This window comes from Myotis brandtii, unplaced genomic scaffold, assembly GCF_000412655.1.
Source record: "Myotis brandtii unplaced genomic scaffold, ASM41265v1 scaffold18, whole genome shotgun sequence".
NCBI classification, from domain to species: Eukaryota; Metazoa; Chordata; class Mammalia; order Chiroptera; family Vespertilionidae; genus Myotis; species Myotis brandtii.
This window is the reverse complement of record NW_005356674.1, coordinates 5,469,848-5,486,294: the sequence shown is the minus strand read 5'-3', so window position 1 is coordinate 5,486,294 and position 16,447 is coordinate 5,469,848. Positions and strand designations below refer to the sequence as shown.

The window sequence follows — 16,447 nt, the reverse complement described above, 5'->3', positions numbered from 1 at the left end:
TTGTCCAACCAAATGTTAAAGTTCACTTTAAAGTTCTAATAGGTAAGACACTGGTATTGGCAAGGAATAGGCAAAATTGGAACAAGAAAAGCCTAGAAATGGACTCATGTGTCTATATTCTGGACACTCAACAGATAGCATTCTACATCAGTAGAAAAGATGTACTATTTAGTAAAACAGCCACATACTAGTAATAAAAGATTAAAAAGTAGATTCCTTCCTCATACAATAAACAAAAATAAATCAACATGAATTAAGGGCTTACACATGAAGAACAAAACTGTCAAATATTCTGAAGGGGAAAATATATATGAGAACACTTTTATGATAGCAAAGGGTTTTGAAAAGAAGATACACAGGCATAAACCATAAAAGCAACTGTTGATAAAACTTTGACACCATAAAGTTAAAAGATAAGACAAGGAAAGATAAGGAAAAAGACATTTGAAAACTCTCTAACAAAGGATTTGTAGTCAGCATGCAGAACACTTAAGAATGCCCATAGATCCGAACAACTCAATTAAAAAATGTTTAAAGGACTTGAACAAAGAAGTCACATACAGGAAACAAGAATAACTAATGAACATGAACAGATAAAAAAAATCTCAATGACAATCAGGAAAATGCAAATTTCCCAAGATATCACTTCTGGACACAGCACACAATCCTGTATATGCTTGAAATGTATTTGAGCACAAATTTACCAAAATTTGCTATTTACTTTAATTCACATATAAATGCAAAAAAAGCAAAATAATCTTCCTTTGATGAATTTACTACACTTTACCTGTTTCATGAGTTCTTTATCCATATCATTCGCCATGGACTCCTGGATGGATCGCAGAACAAGTCTGTATAATGAAACTGTATCTTGACACTGGAAACACTGATGAAGAATTTTATCTAAATTGCCTGATCTCCCAGCACTGTTGGAATTGAAAATAGATTTTATTTCTTATAGACTGTCAACATCTGTGAAAAACTGGGGGTAGATTAAAAACAATGTGGTCTTGCTCAGCAACGCTCAATGGTTGAGTGTTGACCTATGAACCAGGAGGTCATGGTTCGATTCCCTGTCAGGGCATATGCCCGGGTTGCAGGCTCAATCCCCAGTGTGGGGCGTGCAGGAGGCAGCTGATAAATGATTTTTCTCTCATCATTGATGTTTCTTTCACTTTCTCTCTTTCCCTTCCTCTCTGAAATCACTAAAAAACAAAAACAAGAAAATACCACAATATCTCTATATTTTATATTGCAACTGATAAGAACAGGAATTCAATAAAACATGATACAGAAAAATGGTAGTTTTATGGGGCTGCTGGAGTCATCAAATTTATTTTAGTGTACCATTTAATTCAATTCAATAAACAAATGCTGGTTCTTATTAAATTCAAACAATTACTATGTATTATAGAACATAAGAATGAGTAAGACATGGTTCCTATCATCTAGAAGCATGCTACCTACATACTAGAAGCAGGAAAATAATTATAAATAAATATTATTAGTTAGTTAGCCATGCAAATTAAAATTTTTAAAGCCAGAATTTGAAAAACATCAGGTTAAAGAAAATCAGTAAACCGGGGGGAGAGGAGGGTGTTTTAAATTATTTCACAATATTTACCAGTAGTTTCTTTTTTAAATATAAAGATATCTAAACAGAAAAAAAAATCAAAACAAAAAGAAGTGGTCCATAATCCCTCTTAAGTAGATAATTTCAATAAAAATTGTGAAATGTATAGAAAGTGACTCCCACTCTTGAATTATACTTATTCAAGCTACTGATAGGCACAGAGGCCAGATTCACTGCTCAACTGGGAAGCAGGAAGGAACAGTGCAAATATCATGGACAAGTGAAAGTATTAGAAGATTATTTTCATTTGGTTCTTAAGATGAGAATGTGGAATTAAGAGACAAGAGTACCAGGTTCAGTGTCTAGAATATGCGTTGTGCTAGGATTACTATCTATTGCAATGAAAAAAAATCATTTTTACCTCTGGTTTTGAATGGACAAACAAGTAGTCTGAGGCAGTACTGAAGAAAACAAAGTAATAAAACTTTCTAATGCTTATCTAAAAGCAAATTACTGATGGATATGTAAAATGGAATAATTTATTTTAAGGTAAAATGTTTATCAGAATTTGATAACAGAGACAGCTACAAATTCCTACCCACATACCTACCTACTGATAATCAAAGGCACCGGAAGTAATATTTTTAACACCTCAGTTGACTCCTCATTTCCCCAAAGCTAGGGGTCTTAAGCAGGTGACCTTGAGCACTCATGGATGGGCTCCAAATGAGGGCAAAGATGGCCTTCTTTTGCAACCCCCAGTAAGGAAAAGGTTAGTGTGATGAAAATTACACAAACATATTCAACAAGTTATGGTAATTCACAGGTTATCGATCTTCAGTTACAAGTCACATTCTCACAGGTTGTTAGTATCACTGTTAGAATAAACAGAATCTGAGTGGCCCAAGAGATTGTCATAGTGATCAGTTCTCCATTTCACGCGGTGAGGAAGCAGTCTGCAGCAAACATAAAACATGCAGAAGGTCATGTAAAAGAATCGTCACTTACCATGCAATCATTTTGCCGAAAAGGGTGACATAAAGGGCATTGCAGGTTGCAGCAGAACGACAATGTCGTTCTAGCTTCTTCTCCTGCACAGTTTACCAGAAAACAAAACAAAAATACAAAACCACCCTGGGATTAAGTGGCCTTTACTACCGAGCCATCAACAAACATCCCTGCAGGAATGACACGGTTCCTGCCATCTCACCAGCAGCATCACTGCCGTGTGGTCATGGACCACAGGTGAAGTCGACATGCAAATGCTTTTTTGCTGTTAAAATACCTGCTTAATATAATATAGTAAAGTAAACCTATGACCAAAATTTTCTTTATTCCTTCTTCTATATCTGCTATAGGTTTAAGAGCAAATGTATTTAACACAGTAATTATTAAACTCCAATTTTCCTTATAACAACAGAAAATATTAAATATTAAGTCTCATATAAGGTGTTTTCATGGAAAGCTGATAGAGAGAAAAAGATAGCAGCACAATTAAAGACACGTACCTGCTCTTTACTCAATTTAATGTCTACAGAGTGGCACTCTGCAATTATAATAGATTTTGCATCTTTCGGATTTAAAGGATCAAGATGAAGTGTAGGCCACAACCTTTTATTTAAAGAAAAGGAAAATGAAATTATCTTCTAATAATACCACCAAAGCTGTACTCTACCCACAAGTCAAAATCCAGTACAGGAATTAATTTTTTATACTGCCTTTATTAAATAAGCAAAACTAATTTGTTAATCCTATTAAGTAACATTATTTCATTTATTCTAACATCATTACTTTCAGCTATTAATCACAACAAAAACTGTACTAAAATAAACAGCATGGACATTAGATAGTGAAGTGGTAAAATATTTCTAGTTCGAAGTACACTATTGTAAAAATAGGTATTAGTACCTATGAGGAATAGTACAAGACACAGTCTCTGCCCACAGGTAATTTGTAATCCAATTGAAATTTATTCACTTTACAATATGCATTCTCAGTGGAGTGATGACAATTGTTTGTTGGGGGTGTGTGTGTGAAAATATCTTATTCTTTCGATGTATAAGGCACAAATATATTTGCATATCTGTTTCTATGCATAAACTGATATACATATATATATATATATATCCCACGTTCAAAGGCTGTTAAATCGCGTTGTTTACCCATATCTTCAGAAAAAAATCACTTCTACTGTCATGGTAAACAATCTGCTTCCCTATTTATAATGGTCTGGCCCTCTAGCAACTTCAGCATGAAATTATAGCTAATTTGCCTACAAACATCAGGTGGTCATAATAATCTGGTCACTCAGTGTACAGTATATGTGTGGTATTAAATTTCTTGGCAGGGAGGTGATTAGGAATAAAATTAGTAAAAAGGCTCCATGTGGGGCAAAAATAGGTTGAGAAATACTGCCCCACAGAATTCAACCACTTTATCCCTTTTTTGAGGGCTGTTAAAGTGAGCTTGCATTTCAGGATAACAGGTGTCTTAGCACAGCCCTACACCATTTTCCTCATCCATAAATTTGTCTACTAGACATCACTACTCAAGTTATAATTGGCAACTCAAACTAACCATGTTAGAAAACAAACCTGCCTGTCCTTTGTGCTTCTCATTCAGCTCATAGGCCCACAATTTACTAATTTCTCAAGCCAGAAACTTGGGAGTCATCCCAGCCTTCTCCTCTCTCACATCCCAGATTTAACCTCCCACCAAATCCTTATTGATCGCATATTTATCCTGGTATTGTCCACTTCTCCCCATCCTCACTGCCACTTTTATAAAAAATACAAAAAACACAAACACATATGAAAAACCTTGCCTTGTTTGTACTTAAAACATTTCATGTAATCTGAAAGAACTGAAGTTAGCATCATACCTCCATGCTGGAGGGCATGTTTCTACATTCACAGAAACAATTACTCTTACATTCACTGGCAGGGGATCTATCAGCCATTTCATGTGTTTTTCAACTTGCTTAAAAATATAAAAACAAAATTCAATCTATTAATTCAAAATATTTCAAAACAACCCATAACAGCTCCCCAGGTAAAATGAAAATTCTCTTTAAGTTTCTCATTACTGTTAAGGATAAAATCTCATTTTTGGAAGATTTATCTCAGAATAGTAGAAGAACAAGTGGCAAAAGACTATTGCTGCTGATCTTAAGTCTGGACACTTAAGGAAAAGTCCAAGCCCTAAAAATATGTCAAAATGAACAATTTTTGCTAATTGTGAAAATTCGGTTGGTCTTTTTCAATAAGATATTAGCATGTACTGGCATACAGTATTTTTTTTTTTAAGTCCACATGCTTCCCCTTCAGAAATTAAGCAGAAATAAAAGAAACAATGTCAATATTTTCTTCTCAGGAACATATAAATTAAATGCCTGCTAGGGTCATTACTGATACTTTTGTCTCTTTCTGAGTATATCAATGGGTTACAAAGTGAAAACAGTACCTGAACTTGATCTATAGAATCAATAATGATGATGATGCTGCCTTGATGACGCGCAGAGAGTTTTTCCAGCCAACGAGGAAATTCTTCCAGAAGCTTCGCAGGATCCAGGGTCAGAGCGGACACTGACCAAGAGTGCTGCATCAGCTGCCAGATGAGAGCACACAGACTGAAGTAGTTGTACTTTATCGCAGCTGGTGAGAAATAGGTCTATCTCTGCACTTTGAACCCAAACCAAGTCACCAATCGTATTGAGTATTATTTTTAATCTTATGCAAAACCAAAACAAATGGGTGATCACTGAAAATTGGTTTATCATCAGGTACTTAGCCCCAACAAAATCTGAATCTAAATAAAAATTCTGAAAATCCCAAAAGATGGCATACTATACCTTTAGAGTAAGCCGTTTAATAATCAAGGAAGACTCTGAACTGGTTGACATGGGCCTCCCCACAAAATGAGAAAGAATTAGTGTATTAGGGGAATTCTTCTGTTGTAATTGAATCCTGAAAGAAGAGCTTTTATAAGACTGATAAAGCTCCTTTACTGTCAACTAAAAAAGAATTCACAGTTCATTAAGCATCAAATGCTACTTATCAGCAATCACATGGTCAATTTTGAATAAATATGAGAAGTTTCTATTTTTACTCTACTTTTAGATCCTTTTAAATTAACCATTAAAATTTATAGATTCATTATAATTACAAGATGATATTAACTAATATAAGCCAAAATAGTATACATTTGAATTTAAAGTATTAGTAAAATTAGCATTACCCTCTAGTTTCAAATATGGTAGTAGAGGAAAAAAGAAGTACAAAAACAGTATTTTTTCAAACATAACTTTAAATAAAAGGCAATAAAAAAGAACCAACATGTGCTAACTCTTCAATGTAAATAATTATGAAAGAAAATATTTTCACTAATTATCTTTAAATAATATGATGAACTGAAATGAAATGAAAAGAATGTATTAGTTTATATGAACCTTAGTCCATAATTTGAAAAACTAGTTTGCATTCATATTAAAGGTTATTGTCTATTTTTATATTCTTTATGACTTATTTCACTCTAAATAGTCTTTGTCTTGTTTCACATAATTTAAAATGCCAATGAAACCTTTAAGATGAAGCCAATAAATGAAAATAAAGGCACATTCCGTCTAGAATTCACCTAATTCGATGTCATATTGACCACTCCCTTACAAAGCACTCCTTTACTTCTGACCTACATCATTTAGCTACATAATCACAAATGCTCAATTTCCTATTCCTTTCTCATTCTGTATCTTCTCTCTAACATATGTATTGTGTATACTTCAAGGCATAAATCTATTATTTCACTCCTTTTTGCTCTTTTAATGTTCAGTACAGACTAGGCAGGAAGGCAGACATTTTGTTGAATGAATTTGGTAATTCAAATGACACAATGATAACAATTTAATTGCACTGAATCATACCACTTTGATAAAAGCAGGGACTTTCCAGAGCCTGGTCCTCCAGATATGAGCAGGGGTGGAATTGGTGCTGGTGCTGCCACTAGATCATTGAGGCGTTCATAATACTAGAAAAAAAATGAATTTAAATTGTGAGGAACCACATGCCTCTTAGAATAGTAAATATAGCCAACACCCTCTGAAATCATTGGTAAAAAGTCGCATGAGAAAATGGAATCTACTTTTAGTCAATAGCACCCTCATAATTACTTATTTTTATGACTTGTTAAATATGCCTAAAGTAGTAAACAACAAATGGGCCCCAATTTCTCCTACACATAGTATTGTGATGAATAATGAAGGAGGGACAACACTTAAGATCCCCATGGGGTTTTACAAAATTCAGATGTTTTGCACAATGCTGCAGGGAGGCCACTCTACTAACCTAAACCCCAGAAAATACCACAGAAGGCCTTGATGGGGATACCACAGGCATCCTCGATCTCCTGGTCAAAACACCTGTTCTAGAGACCACCTCAGTTTCCAGGGCTTCTGAGGACAGATCCAAACAAGAGCAGGTTTCATCTGAGGACTTGAAGTCTCCCAGTTGCTACAGAGAATCAGGTTAGGACAGGCCACCTGAGATCTTTCTGAAATTAAGTGAGCTCTAGGCAAAGTCCAAGAACCATATTTCCCAGGCTTTCCTCAGACACTAAAAACTGGTTCAGAGCTGAAAAGGACGCCTTCAGAAAACCAAAATATCTCAGTACCTACTAAGGAGATTCCAAAGTTATCTTGGGGGCTGAAATGTTTATTAATTGTACCAATGCTCTAAATGACAACTGATAAAGATTTAAAGGAATTTGTACTAAGTAGTTTGTGGCTTGCTTTAGGGTAGCAGAAATTTCCAGCAATTACAATAAATGATTACCTGGTATAGTTTCTCAATCAATTTTCTGTTTGTCAAATCTAAATACAGAATATATTTTCCAGGAACTCAAATAATTCTGATAGTAATGATACCTCTGAAGAAGCAAAGGCTTCATTGATTTAATTGCAAATCCTAACAATTTAGTTCACTGTTCTAAATAAAGCCCATTTATAGACCCATGGTTCCCAAATTAAGACCTCTTGCAATAGAAGAAAGAGCATAGGATTTGGAGCCAAAAGTCTTTGGTTCAAAGCCCAGATCTACAATCTACCCACTGTGTGCTCTTATGCAAACCATAATCTGAATCTTAGGTTCCTCATTTATAAAATAACAATAATAATAGCTCTCTTATAAAATAACAATTTTACATTTCTCAAGTGCCAGGTACTTTGCCAAGTGCATTATATGGTTTAATCCACCCACCAACCCTGTGGTAGGTACTATTAATTATTTTCATTTTATAGACAAAAAGTCCAAGTTTAGAGCTAAGTAACTTGACCAGAACCCCTAGTTAGGAAATGGTGGAACTAGGACATAAACATACACAGTTCAAATTATAAAAATATAGCTGTTAGTGACAGCAACTGTACAATATTCTTTAAAATATTAGTTCTTACATTAATTCAAAAAGCACTCCAAACTTTTTGAACTTCGACTTAAGATGCTTTGAGTACTTCAAATTCTGTTAGTTGTTTTTTTAGATATTTAAGGCATGACCTGCCATTCACATTAACTACTGTGCTTTGTTTTCTGAATGCTTGATATATATATTTTTTAATCTTTAATTTCTTTATTGGTTAAGGTATTACAAGTGTGTCCTCATCCCCCCCTCCCCCCAAATGCTTGATATTTTGATTTCTCCAAGAACTGGAAGAATAGATAGCTTTACTATTTTTTATCAAACTTCCTAGATATCCTAATCTTGATCTGGTGAATTGCAGATGGAAGCATAATGAACATGTGGTTTATAAATCCTAATCTGTAACTAAAAATGTTTGATGTTCATAAGTATATTTTGTGTCACATATCTTTCATATGATATGTACCTAAGCACATGTCTCAAAATAGTTAATCAAGCCATGAGGGCAGACACTAACACAAATATTAACCTTGACTATATTTAGCTGAAAACACAATCATAATGCAGTCTTTAAATGGAGATTGATCTTTGCTGGAACAATACAGTGGGGCCTTGACTTACGAGTTTAATTCGTTCTGAGACTGAGCTCGTTAACTCAAATTACTCTATCAACTCAATGCAAAAAATCGGCCGAGAGACGGCTGGTATCTCAAAAAAACTCGTTAGTCAGGACACTTGTAAGTCAAGGCCCCACTGTATTCCAACTTACTTTCTCAAATCCCAACTCATGGGCTGAATTTGAAGCCTGTTGAAAAGTTTCCATTTGCTCTTGTTCATCATGTATGTCCCACAGAACATCGCCAAAATCGTCTTCTTCTGGAATAGAATCTTCACTGCCCAAATCCTTAGTGTCCAGGTCTGTGTTCTCAAAGCCTAGGATGTCCTGAACACCAAGAGCAAGCACATGAAAATGAATGAAACGTGTAAAGACCTTGCAGCAGCATTAGCACACAAGTCTAAGGTGGGCTTCACCTACGAAGGAAGGCAAGCCCCAAACCATGGCCTTTCGTATGGTACCTATAAGAATAAACTTATAAGTTCAAAATTGTTGTTGAGAAAATCAAAATCAATAATGTCACTATTTATGCTAAGGTACATTATACAAAATGCATTGCCAGAAGTCTTATCATCATGTTTTGGGGCTCACTTTTTCTCTGACAACATATCTCCATACTTGTAATGCAAGTTCACTTTTAAAATTAATCTAATCTCTTACTTCTCAAGTAGGGTCCCCAGTACTCTGGGGGAGGTTTCAGCAAGTATGGGCAACCATAGGCTGAACATAGTATATCTTCCTCTTGTGCCCATTTCACTTAAAGATAAAGGCTTATTTTTCTTTTCATCATTATTACCATTTTTGCTAATACATGATTTTAAATGATTTTTATATTAAAATTAAACACACGTATACTATTAAGCAGAATATATAACTCTCATAAATTTTCAGATAATACTTGAGACATCATAGAAACTTTCAGCTCAGATACCTCCAGACCTCTAAAGGTGTATTTTCACCCCCACTATTAGGAATAATATGGTGGAAATATTTGAGAAGGATTTTTCTAATATAAAAAATTCAAGGTGCACACAGAATCTGAGATTCACTATTAAATAGAATGAACATTTTCTCTTAAATACTTTTTAACTAGCACTTTCGTAATTCATTTTACACTTAACGGTATTGAAGCATCAAATAGCTTTGTGAGACAGATGAGAGGTAAAGGTTTATGGTACTAGTAATAGCACATGATACTGCAGGATGAACTTCCAACAGAAACAATGGCACTCTCTCTGAGTCTTGTTTTCAGAAAACAAACAAGTGATTTTCTCTGGAAAACCCAAATTTATGGAAAACAGTCTTAACAATTTTAGATGCAATCTTGCAGGAGATGCATATTTACCTGTTTAATAATCTTTTCCACATAACTATAAGTTTTATATACACCTTCTGCAGGATCTCCTGCGTGATCAATGATCTGGAAAAAAAGGAAGTTTAACAACAACAAGAAGAAACAATAACAACAGGAGGAAGTGGGGTTGGTGAACATTTTTATAGTGCTTATGTGTCACGAACTGAACTGTACTAAGTACATTCCCTGTCTAGTAGCTCATTTATCCTCACAACAACCCTCTGAGGGAAACACTGTGGTTACCTCCATTTCACAGAAGAGGAAACTGAGACAAGTTAAACTTGTCCAAGATCAGACAAGGGATTTAATGTGAACAATGCTGTAATAAAACAATGTTGCAATAACCACTTTATATATAATATATATGTATATTACCTTTAAAATACATCATAATCAATTTTTATGCCAGTAAAGCTAATTCTACAAAACAAAAAAGCAAAATGGTATTTGGCTATATAAAATGGTCTTTTGAGTATTGCCCTGGTTGGTGTGGTTCAGTTGGTTGGAGCATTGTCCCATACACCCAAAGGTGGCAGGTTCGGTTCCCGGTCAGGGCACATGCCCAGGTTTTGGGTTCAACCCCAGGCAGAAAAACGTGGGGGAGGCAACTTATTGATATTTCTCTCTCTCCTTTCTTTGTTCTTAAAAAAATAAAATAAGAATGCTCTATCTGTAAAGAATATGTGTATTACTAATCCTATCTAATAAAAGGGTAGTATGCAAATTAACCGTCACTCTGTCGCAAAGATAGCAGCACCCATAGCCACAAGATGGTGGCACCCAGTCCCCTCAGCCCCTTCGCTGGAGTGTCTGGTTCTGTCAGCGCCGCTGGGGGGAGCAGTGGCAGGGAGGGAGGGAGGGCAGGGGGGCCTCTGGCCAGAGGCTGGCTGGGGTGCATGGGACACTGGGGCGGCGTTGCCCTGTCAACCAGCCCCAGCATCCCGCGCGCCCTGGCCCACGGATGGAGGGAGGAAGGGCGGGTGGGCCTCTGGTCAGAGGCTGGCCAGGGCGCAAGGGATGCTGGCTTCGTTACAGGCCGGGCTGAGGGACGCTCCCACCCCCCGGTGCATGAATTTCATGCACCGGGCCTCTAGTAAATGATAATATCTGTTAAGATTACAATAAGACACTGGTTTTAAAAAGCATATCAAGTGAACTGGTATGGAAGTTTAGCCTACATTTACATTTTTAATATGGCAAAGAGATCTTATTTTATCCTATTTTCATAAAATAAACTTATCCTTATAGCATACTAATTTGTAAAAGCAAGAATAGAATAGAATAGAGATAAGGAAGATGAATTAATATCTTTTCCTATGAGACCTAGTGGATTAAGGTGATAATAAAAACAAACAAAAAAAGAAATGGTTCTGGAGATTAACTATAATAAAAAAGCACTTTATTTTGGCTTAGGCTCTCTGGTTTAATGTTATGCTGGTATCAAGCTATCTTTTCAATACTACATGATGTAAGAAAAATGCTTGTATTCACATTTGATCTTATTTTCTGGCTGAAATAAAGAGAACCGAAAACTTTTTAAAAATCCTAGAGTTGTTTTCTATTGTATTCCTAACATTATAGACATCTACCAAGTTAACTCAGTGTGCATTCATACCAAGCCTGTAATCTCCATTCTAAAGTATATCTCACCATGAATCTAGGGATGATCAAATCTCCTTCACTCATCATCAGTTTTTTGCTTTTCCCAGTGCTCTTAGGAAAGGTTACTATGAAAAGGCTCCTTCTTACACTAATCCTTGGTCAATAGTAGATAGAAAAGAAAAAGAGAAAAAGAAAGAAAATTAAAAAAGGTTGGAGGGAAAAGAAAAGCACAGAAAAGAATCTGAGTTGTCCACTCACAAGTCATATTTTTTCGCCATATATTGATTGCTATTTTTTCCTCTCTCATAGTCTGCAATTAATCTGTCAGGAAATCTATTGACCCTACTGTCAAAGTTTATCCAGAATCCTGCCATTTCTTATCATTCCCTCTACATCACCCTGGTCCAAGCCACCAGCACCTCTCACATGGATGGCTGCAACATGTCTCCAACTCTGACCTCTCCCACAATCCCCCAATCCACAGTGCATTCTCCACCCAGCAGCCTAAGAGACCCTTCTAGAATAAAATTTCTTCTGCTGTTGCTTTAAGTCCTCCAATGGCTTCCCATCTCACTCCAAGGAAAAAAACCAAGGTCCTTAAAATGTTCTCCAGGGTTCTTCATCATCAGTGCCCTCTTATCTTCCCTATTAATCCCCCTCTGCTCCAGCCACTCTGGCCTCCTTCCTCTCTCCAAAATGCCAGACCACTCCTACGCCATGGCCTTTGCTCTAGTACTTGCCGCTGCCAAGCATGTTCTTAAAAAGCAACCCTAAGAATTTTACCTTGGCTTTGTTGGTCTTGTTCAGGTTGGCAACTTGGTCAATCAATTGCTGGACAGAGTCGGAACTGACTTTCCCATCCTCCAAACGATGATAAATTAATCGTGGTTTGCCTTCAGGATTTTTCAGAAAAGCTTCTTCACAGTCTTCCAATAAAAGGCTAGATTGGAAATCAGTATTTCTTTTACTATATTGCACAGTGACAGCAAAGAGTCAATCAACCTAAGTGTCAATAATGGGGGCTCACTGCAATAAAAAGTGGCCAGAGAAGGCCAGTTGCAAAAGAAGTGAAGCTTTCCAAAAATGGATGTTTTTATAGCTCTCTTCCAGCTTAGTGTTAAAAAATGTTTATTATCAGACAATGAGAGTGCATTAAATTTAATTGTGCATTAAATTAAATTTTAAAGCATATGTAATTTTAATATTTTTTAAATCTAGTATAAAACACTCTCAAATATACTGTTACACATGGCTTCCAATAATGGGTCAGGTGCATGAGACTTTGCAAATAAATGAAAAAGTTATAAGTTAACTCCTATAATAAATTACAGAATTTTCAGTTTACCTTGGTAAAGTTAAATGAATGAATAAGATAACTAATGAACTCTTCTCAATTTCCCATTTTCTTACAGTGAGGTATTGATTTTCAACATCTATTGGAAAATATACAGCATGGAAAAAATATCCCATTGTCTCACACATTCTTTTAAGTTTAGGTGAATAGTCCTAGAAACAAATTAAAACATGTAAAAGCACAACTTATTTAACTGAAGATCTAGTCAGTTTTATACTACTTTAAAAAAGCATGCTTTAGAACAGGTTATGTGGGATATTTTCTGATTTAAATTTTAAAAAATATATAAAAAAGTCTTTAACAGAAAAGGCAAGTTTCTCTATAAAACAAAAATAATATTAGCTTAATAACTTGGCTGTTTCCTAGCTCAGAAAATTTAAATTTCATATAATTTTCACATGTCAAAAAATATTGTTAATTGGATTTTTTTCAACCATTCAAAAATGTAAAAACCAATCTTAGCTCTGGGTCATACAAAAATAGACAGAAGGCTAAATTTAGCCCACAGGCTGTAGTCTGCCTACCCCTGCCTTAAATTATCCCTAATGGCTGCTTTGAGCAATGAAAAACTACAACAAGGATTAAACTTTGTTATAACCTGAAACAGATTCAAGATTGGGTGGACAGATATTAACTAAAGCAGGTACTATTAACAAGGGTTTTAAACATTGTGGAGAATGTGTAATGAAGCACTCAAAAGCACACAGTTTGCCCTAACTGGTTTGGCTCAGTGGATAGAGCATTGGACTGCGGACTGAAGGGTCCCAGGTTCGATTCTGGTCAAGGGCATGTATCTTGGTTGCGGGCACATCCCCAGTAGGGGGTGTGCAGGAGGCAGCTGATCGATGTTTCTAACTCTCTATCTCTCTCCCTTCCTCTCTGTAAAAAATCAATAAAATATATATTTTTTTTAAAAAAGCACACAGTTCCTTAATTTAAAAATACTGATAATACTGAGCAAGATTTTCTCTTAAGAAAAGCCTAAAATGCTTCCTGCTCTTTAAGACATATAATCTAGCAGGTAGTAAACTACTTGGTTTAGATGTAGTAGAATCAGAAATAGGATACAATATTGCACTTTAAATCAGTGAATAGAGAATTTACAAATTTCCTTACCTTAAGAAAAATATCCATTTCAGGCTGGGTTTCATCTGTATAAATGAGGTAACATCTGACAGTGTTACTCCATAGAGAATGTGAAAACAAGGGAGTAACTTGTAATAAACTAGCTACAGCAATATCCCAGTCATCTGAAAATAAAATTTCTCTTAAGTTAATGGGAAAAAAAAATCACCAGAGGACATCTGACAAGATGATTTTTAGAAAGTCACAACAGGCATCATAGAATGGAATATAATTTCACTTGTTAATACTAACATAGCTTCTGGAATAACATATTAGAAGGCAAACAGTCCTCCAATGCCAAAGTCTATTCTGGGGCTTAAAGCAATCAATGTCACCAGTGGTCTTTGCTGGGGTACTGGTGGTTCTGGTCAAATATCATGCAACTGTGCCGCATGGGCTGTTCAATTAGTTTGCTACTTGAGGAGAGCCCACATTCCCAGGCTGTCCTATGGTTTTACCTACTTATTATTCTTGAAATATATGAGTCAAAAAGAAAGTTCAAGAATGGTATAAAATGAAAAGTAACCATATGCTATTTACTGTGAGAGAACATTTTAAGAAATATTTGGTTAATACAAAAGGCATAATTTAAAAAATGATTTTCATTTTGCTAATCTATCTATCTATCTATCTATCTATCTATCTATCTATCTATCTATCTGCCTAAGCAACCGTTTGACCAGTAGCTATGATGCACACTGACCACCAGGGGGCAGACGCTCAATGCACAGGCATTGAAACATGGAACAAACTAATGAATCTCAAAGAGAAGTGGGGACGGGGGAGGGTGGGAAAAGATTAACCAAAGATCTTATATGCATACTAGAGGCCTGATGCATGGATTTGTGCACTGGTGGATCTCTCAGCCTGGCCTCTAGTAGATAAATAATTTTACAGTTTTAAGAAATAAGAGCAGAGCTACTTATAACATCTCAGATCTTCATGGGTACTGAAATTCTAAACAGATCTTAGAGCTGTTTTGGAGACCTAAATTACATAAAAATAATGAAAATATTCTTTTGACTAAGAATACTATATTACATAACTGAGGTTTTGTATTCTACTCTGCAACCTGCTCTCACCTTCAACACTTATCAAAGATGCAGAGGGAAAGACTGAAAACTACTATTTCTCAGTTAATCTACATTAGACTCTCACTGCTCAACTAAACTACCTGAGAATTCAGACCAGAAGTTCAGTTATTAGAACCTGAATGGACAGCCTGGCCAGAGAGCACCATCTGATCCTGATGTGAATAAGGTAACTTCATCAGTCTTGGTCAGTGACAGCACCAGAACATGATGGTTTAACAATGGAAGACACCCAGTATACAGATCTCATGTTTTGCTGATGGTAGTTGGCCCAGCACAAGATTATAGTACATAAACAGTCACTACATTAGCTAAGGTAATTAGCAAATGTGTGTGTTACCTCTGTTGACGTTTGCAAAGGGTCCTTCCACATCTATAGAACTATGTGCGAACTCTGGGCCCCTGAAGGACTGCTGAAGCTGGATCATACTCCCTATGGAAGGTTCACTTCCCAAGGCTCCACCAGGCCAATATTCACACTGGGTTCCAGCAGCTGTTAAAGCACGAGATTGTATCTGAATGTTCAAAAACTTACTGATTATTCTCAACAGGATTGTTAATGTATAAATACAACCAATATTCAAACTTCAATGATTTTTAAAGTACTTCGTCATCCACTTCTGGCAAGTTCTAAGTTGCAGGTTAATATAATTCTGGTTATCATCTCAAATTCAAAGAGAATTAAAAAGAGAAAGCTAAAAAAATTAAGAATACAATACAATACACAGATGATATCTCATAGAATTGTACACTTGAAACCTATGTAATATTAGTAACCAATGTCACCACAATAAATGTAATTCAAAAAAGAATAAAATAACCAAAGGAATTATAATAACAGATAGAGGTTAAAAACACCCCCACATACTAGTAAAAATTCTAAAAAACATTTCAACTATATGGTTTAGGTATCAATGTAAAATTTGGTATCAAGGAAAGAATTTCAAAAGAATACTATTATTAGCACAGCAGTAATTAATGTAGGTAATTCATTAGGCTGTAAGCTAAGGATGTAAAGAATACATCCTCCAATCTCCCAGAGCAACAAAACTGTTTGAATCAATAGGTACTTAAGAACTTACTGATGTTTTATGTAAATTATATTTGCCAGAATCTACACTAATAAAAGAGAAACATGGTAATTAGCGTACGACCGCTACCCTTCCCATTGGCTAATCAGCATATCCTTATGCAAATTAACTGTCAGCCAAGATGGCGGCCAGCAGCCAGGCAGCTGGAAGCGAACATGAGGCTTGCTTGCTCCAGTGACTGCAGACTCCAACGTTCCCCGCCTGACTTGCCGGCCTCTGAGCTGGCAGTTTGAAAC

General features: G+C 35.8%; 1 protein-coding gene across 1 annotated transcript in view; it reads right to left on the bottom strand.

Moving 5' to 3' along the window:
• The window catches only part of NPHP3 (nephronophthisis 3 (adolescent)), a 35,115-nt gene that overhangs the window by 14,919 nt on the left and 3,749 nt on the right, over window positions 1-16,447 (bottom strand). Inside the window, exons 3-15 of the mRNA XM_014537522.1 lie at window positions 15,461-15,613; window positions 14,021-14,154; window positions 12,896-13,056; window positions 12,334-12,490; window positions 9,940-10,014; window positions 8,748-8,921; window positions 6,492-6,595; window positions 5,424-5,538; window positions 5,036-5,179; window positions 4,455-4,552; window positions 3,082-3,184; window positions 2,582-2,664; window positions 788-926 (exon numbers count right to left, since the gene is read on the bottom strand). Of these exons, the coding sequence (XP_014393008.1) occupies window positions 788-926; window positions 2,582-2,664; window positions 3,082-3,184; window positions 4,455-4,552; window positions 5,036-5,179; window positions 5,424-5,538; window positions 6,492-6,595; window positions 8,748-8,921; window positions 9,940-10,014; window positions 12,334-12,490; window positions 12,896-13,056; window positions 14,021-14,154; window positions 15,461-15,613 (1,640 nt within the window). The remainder of the gene's footprint in view (window positions 1-787; window positions 927-2,581; window positions 2,665-3,081; window positions 3,185-4,454; window positions 4,553-5,035; window positions 5,180-5,423; window positions 5,539-6,491; window positions 6,596-8,747; window positions 8,922-9,939; window positions 10,015-12,333; window positions 12,491-12,895; window positions 13,057-14,020; window positions 14,155-15,460; window positions 15,614-16,447) is intronic.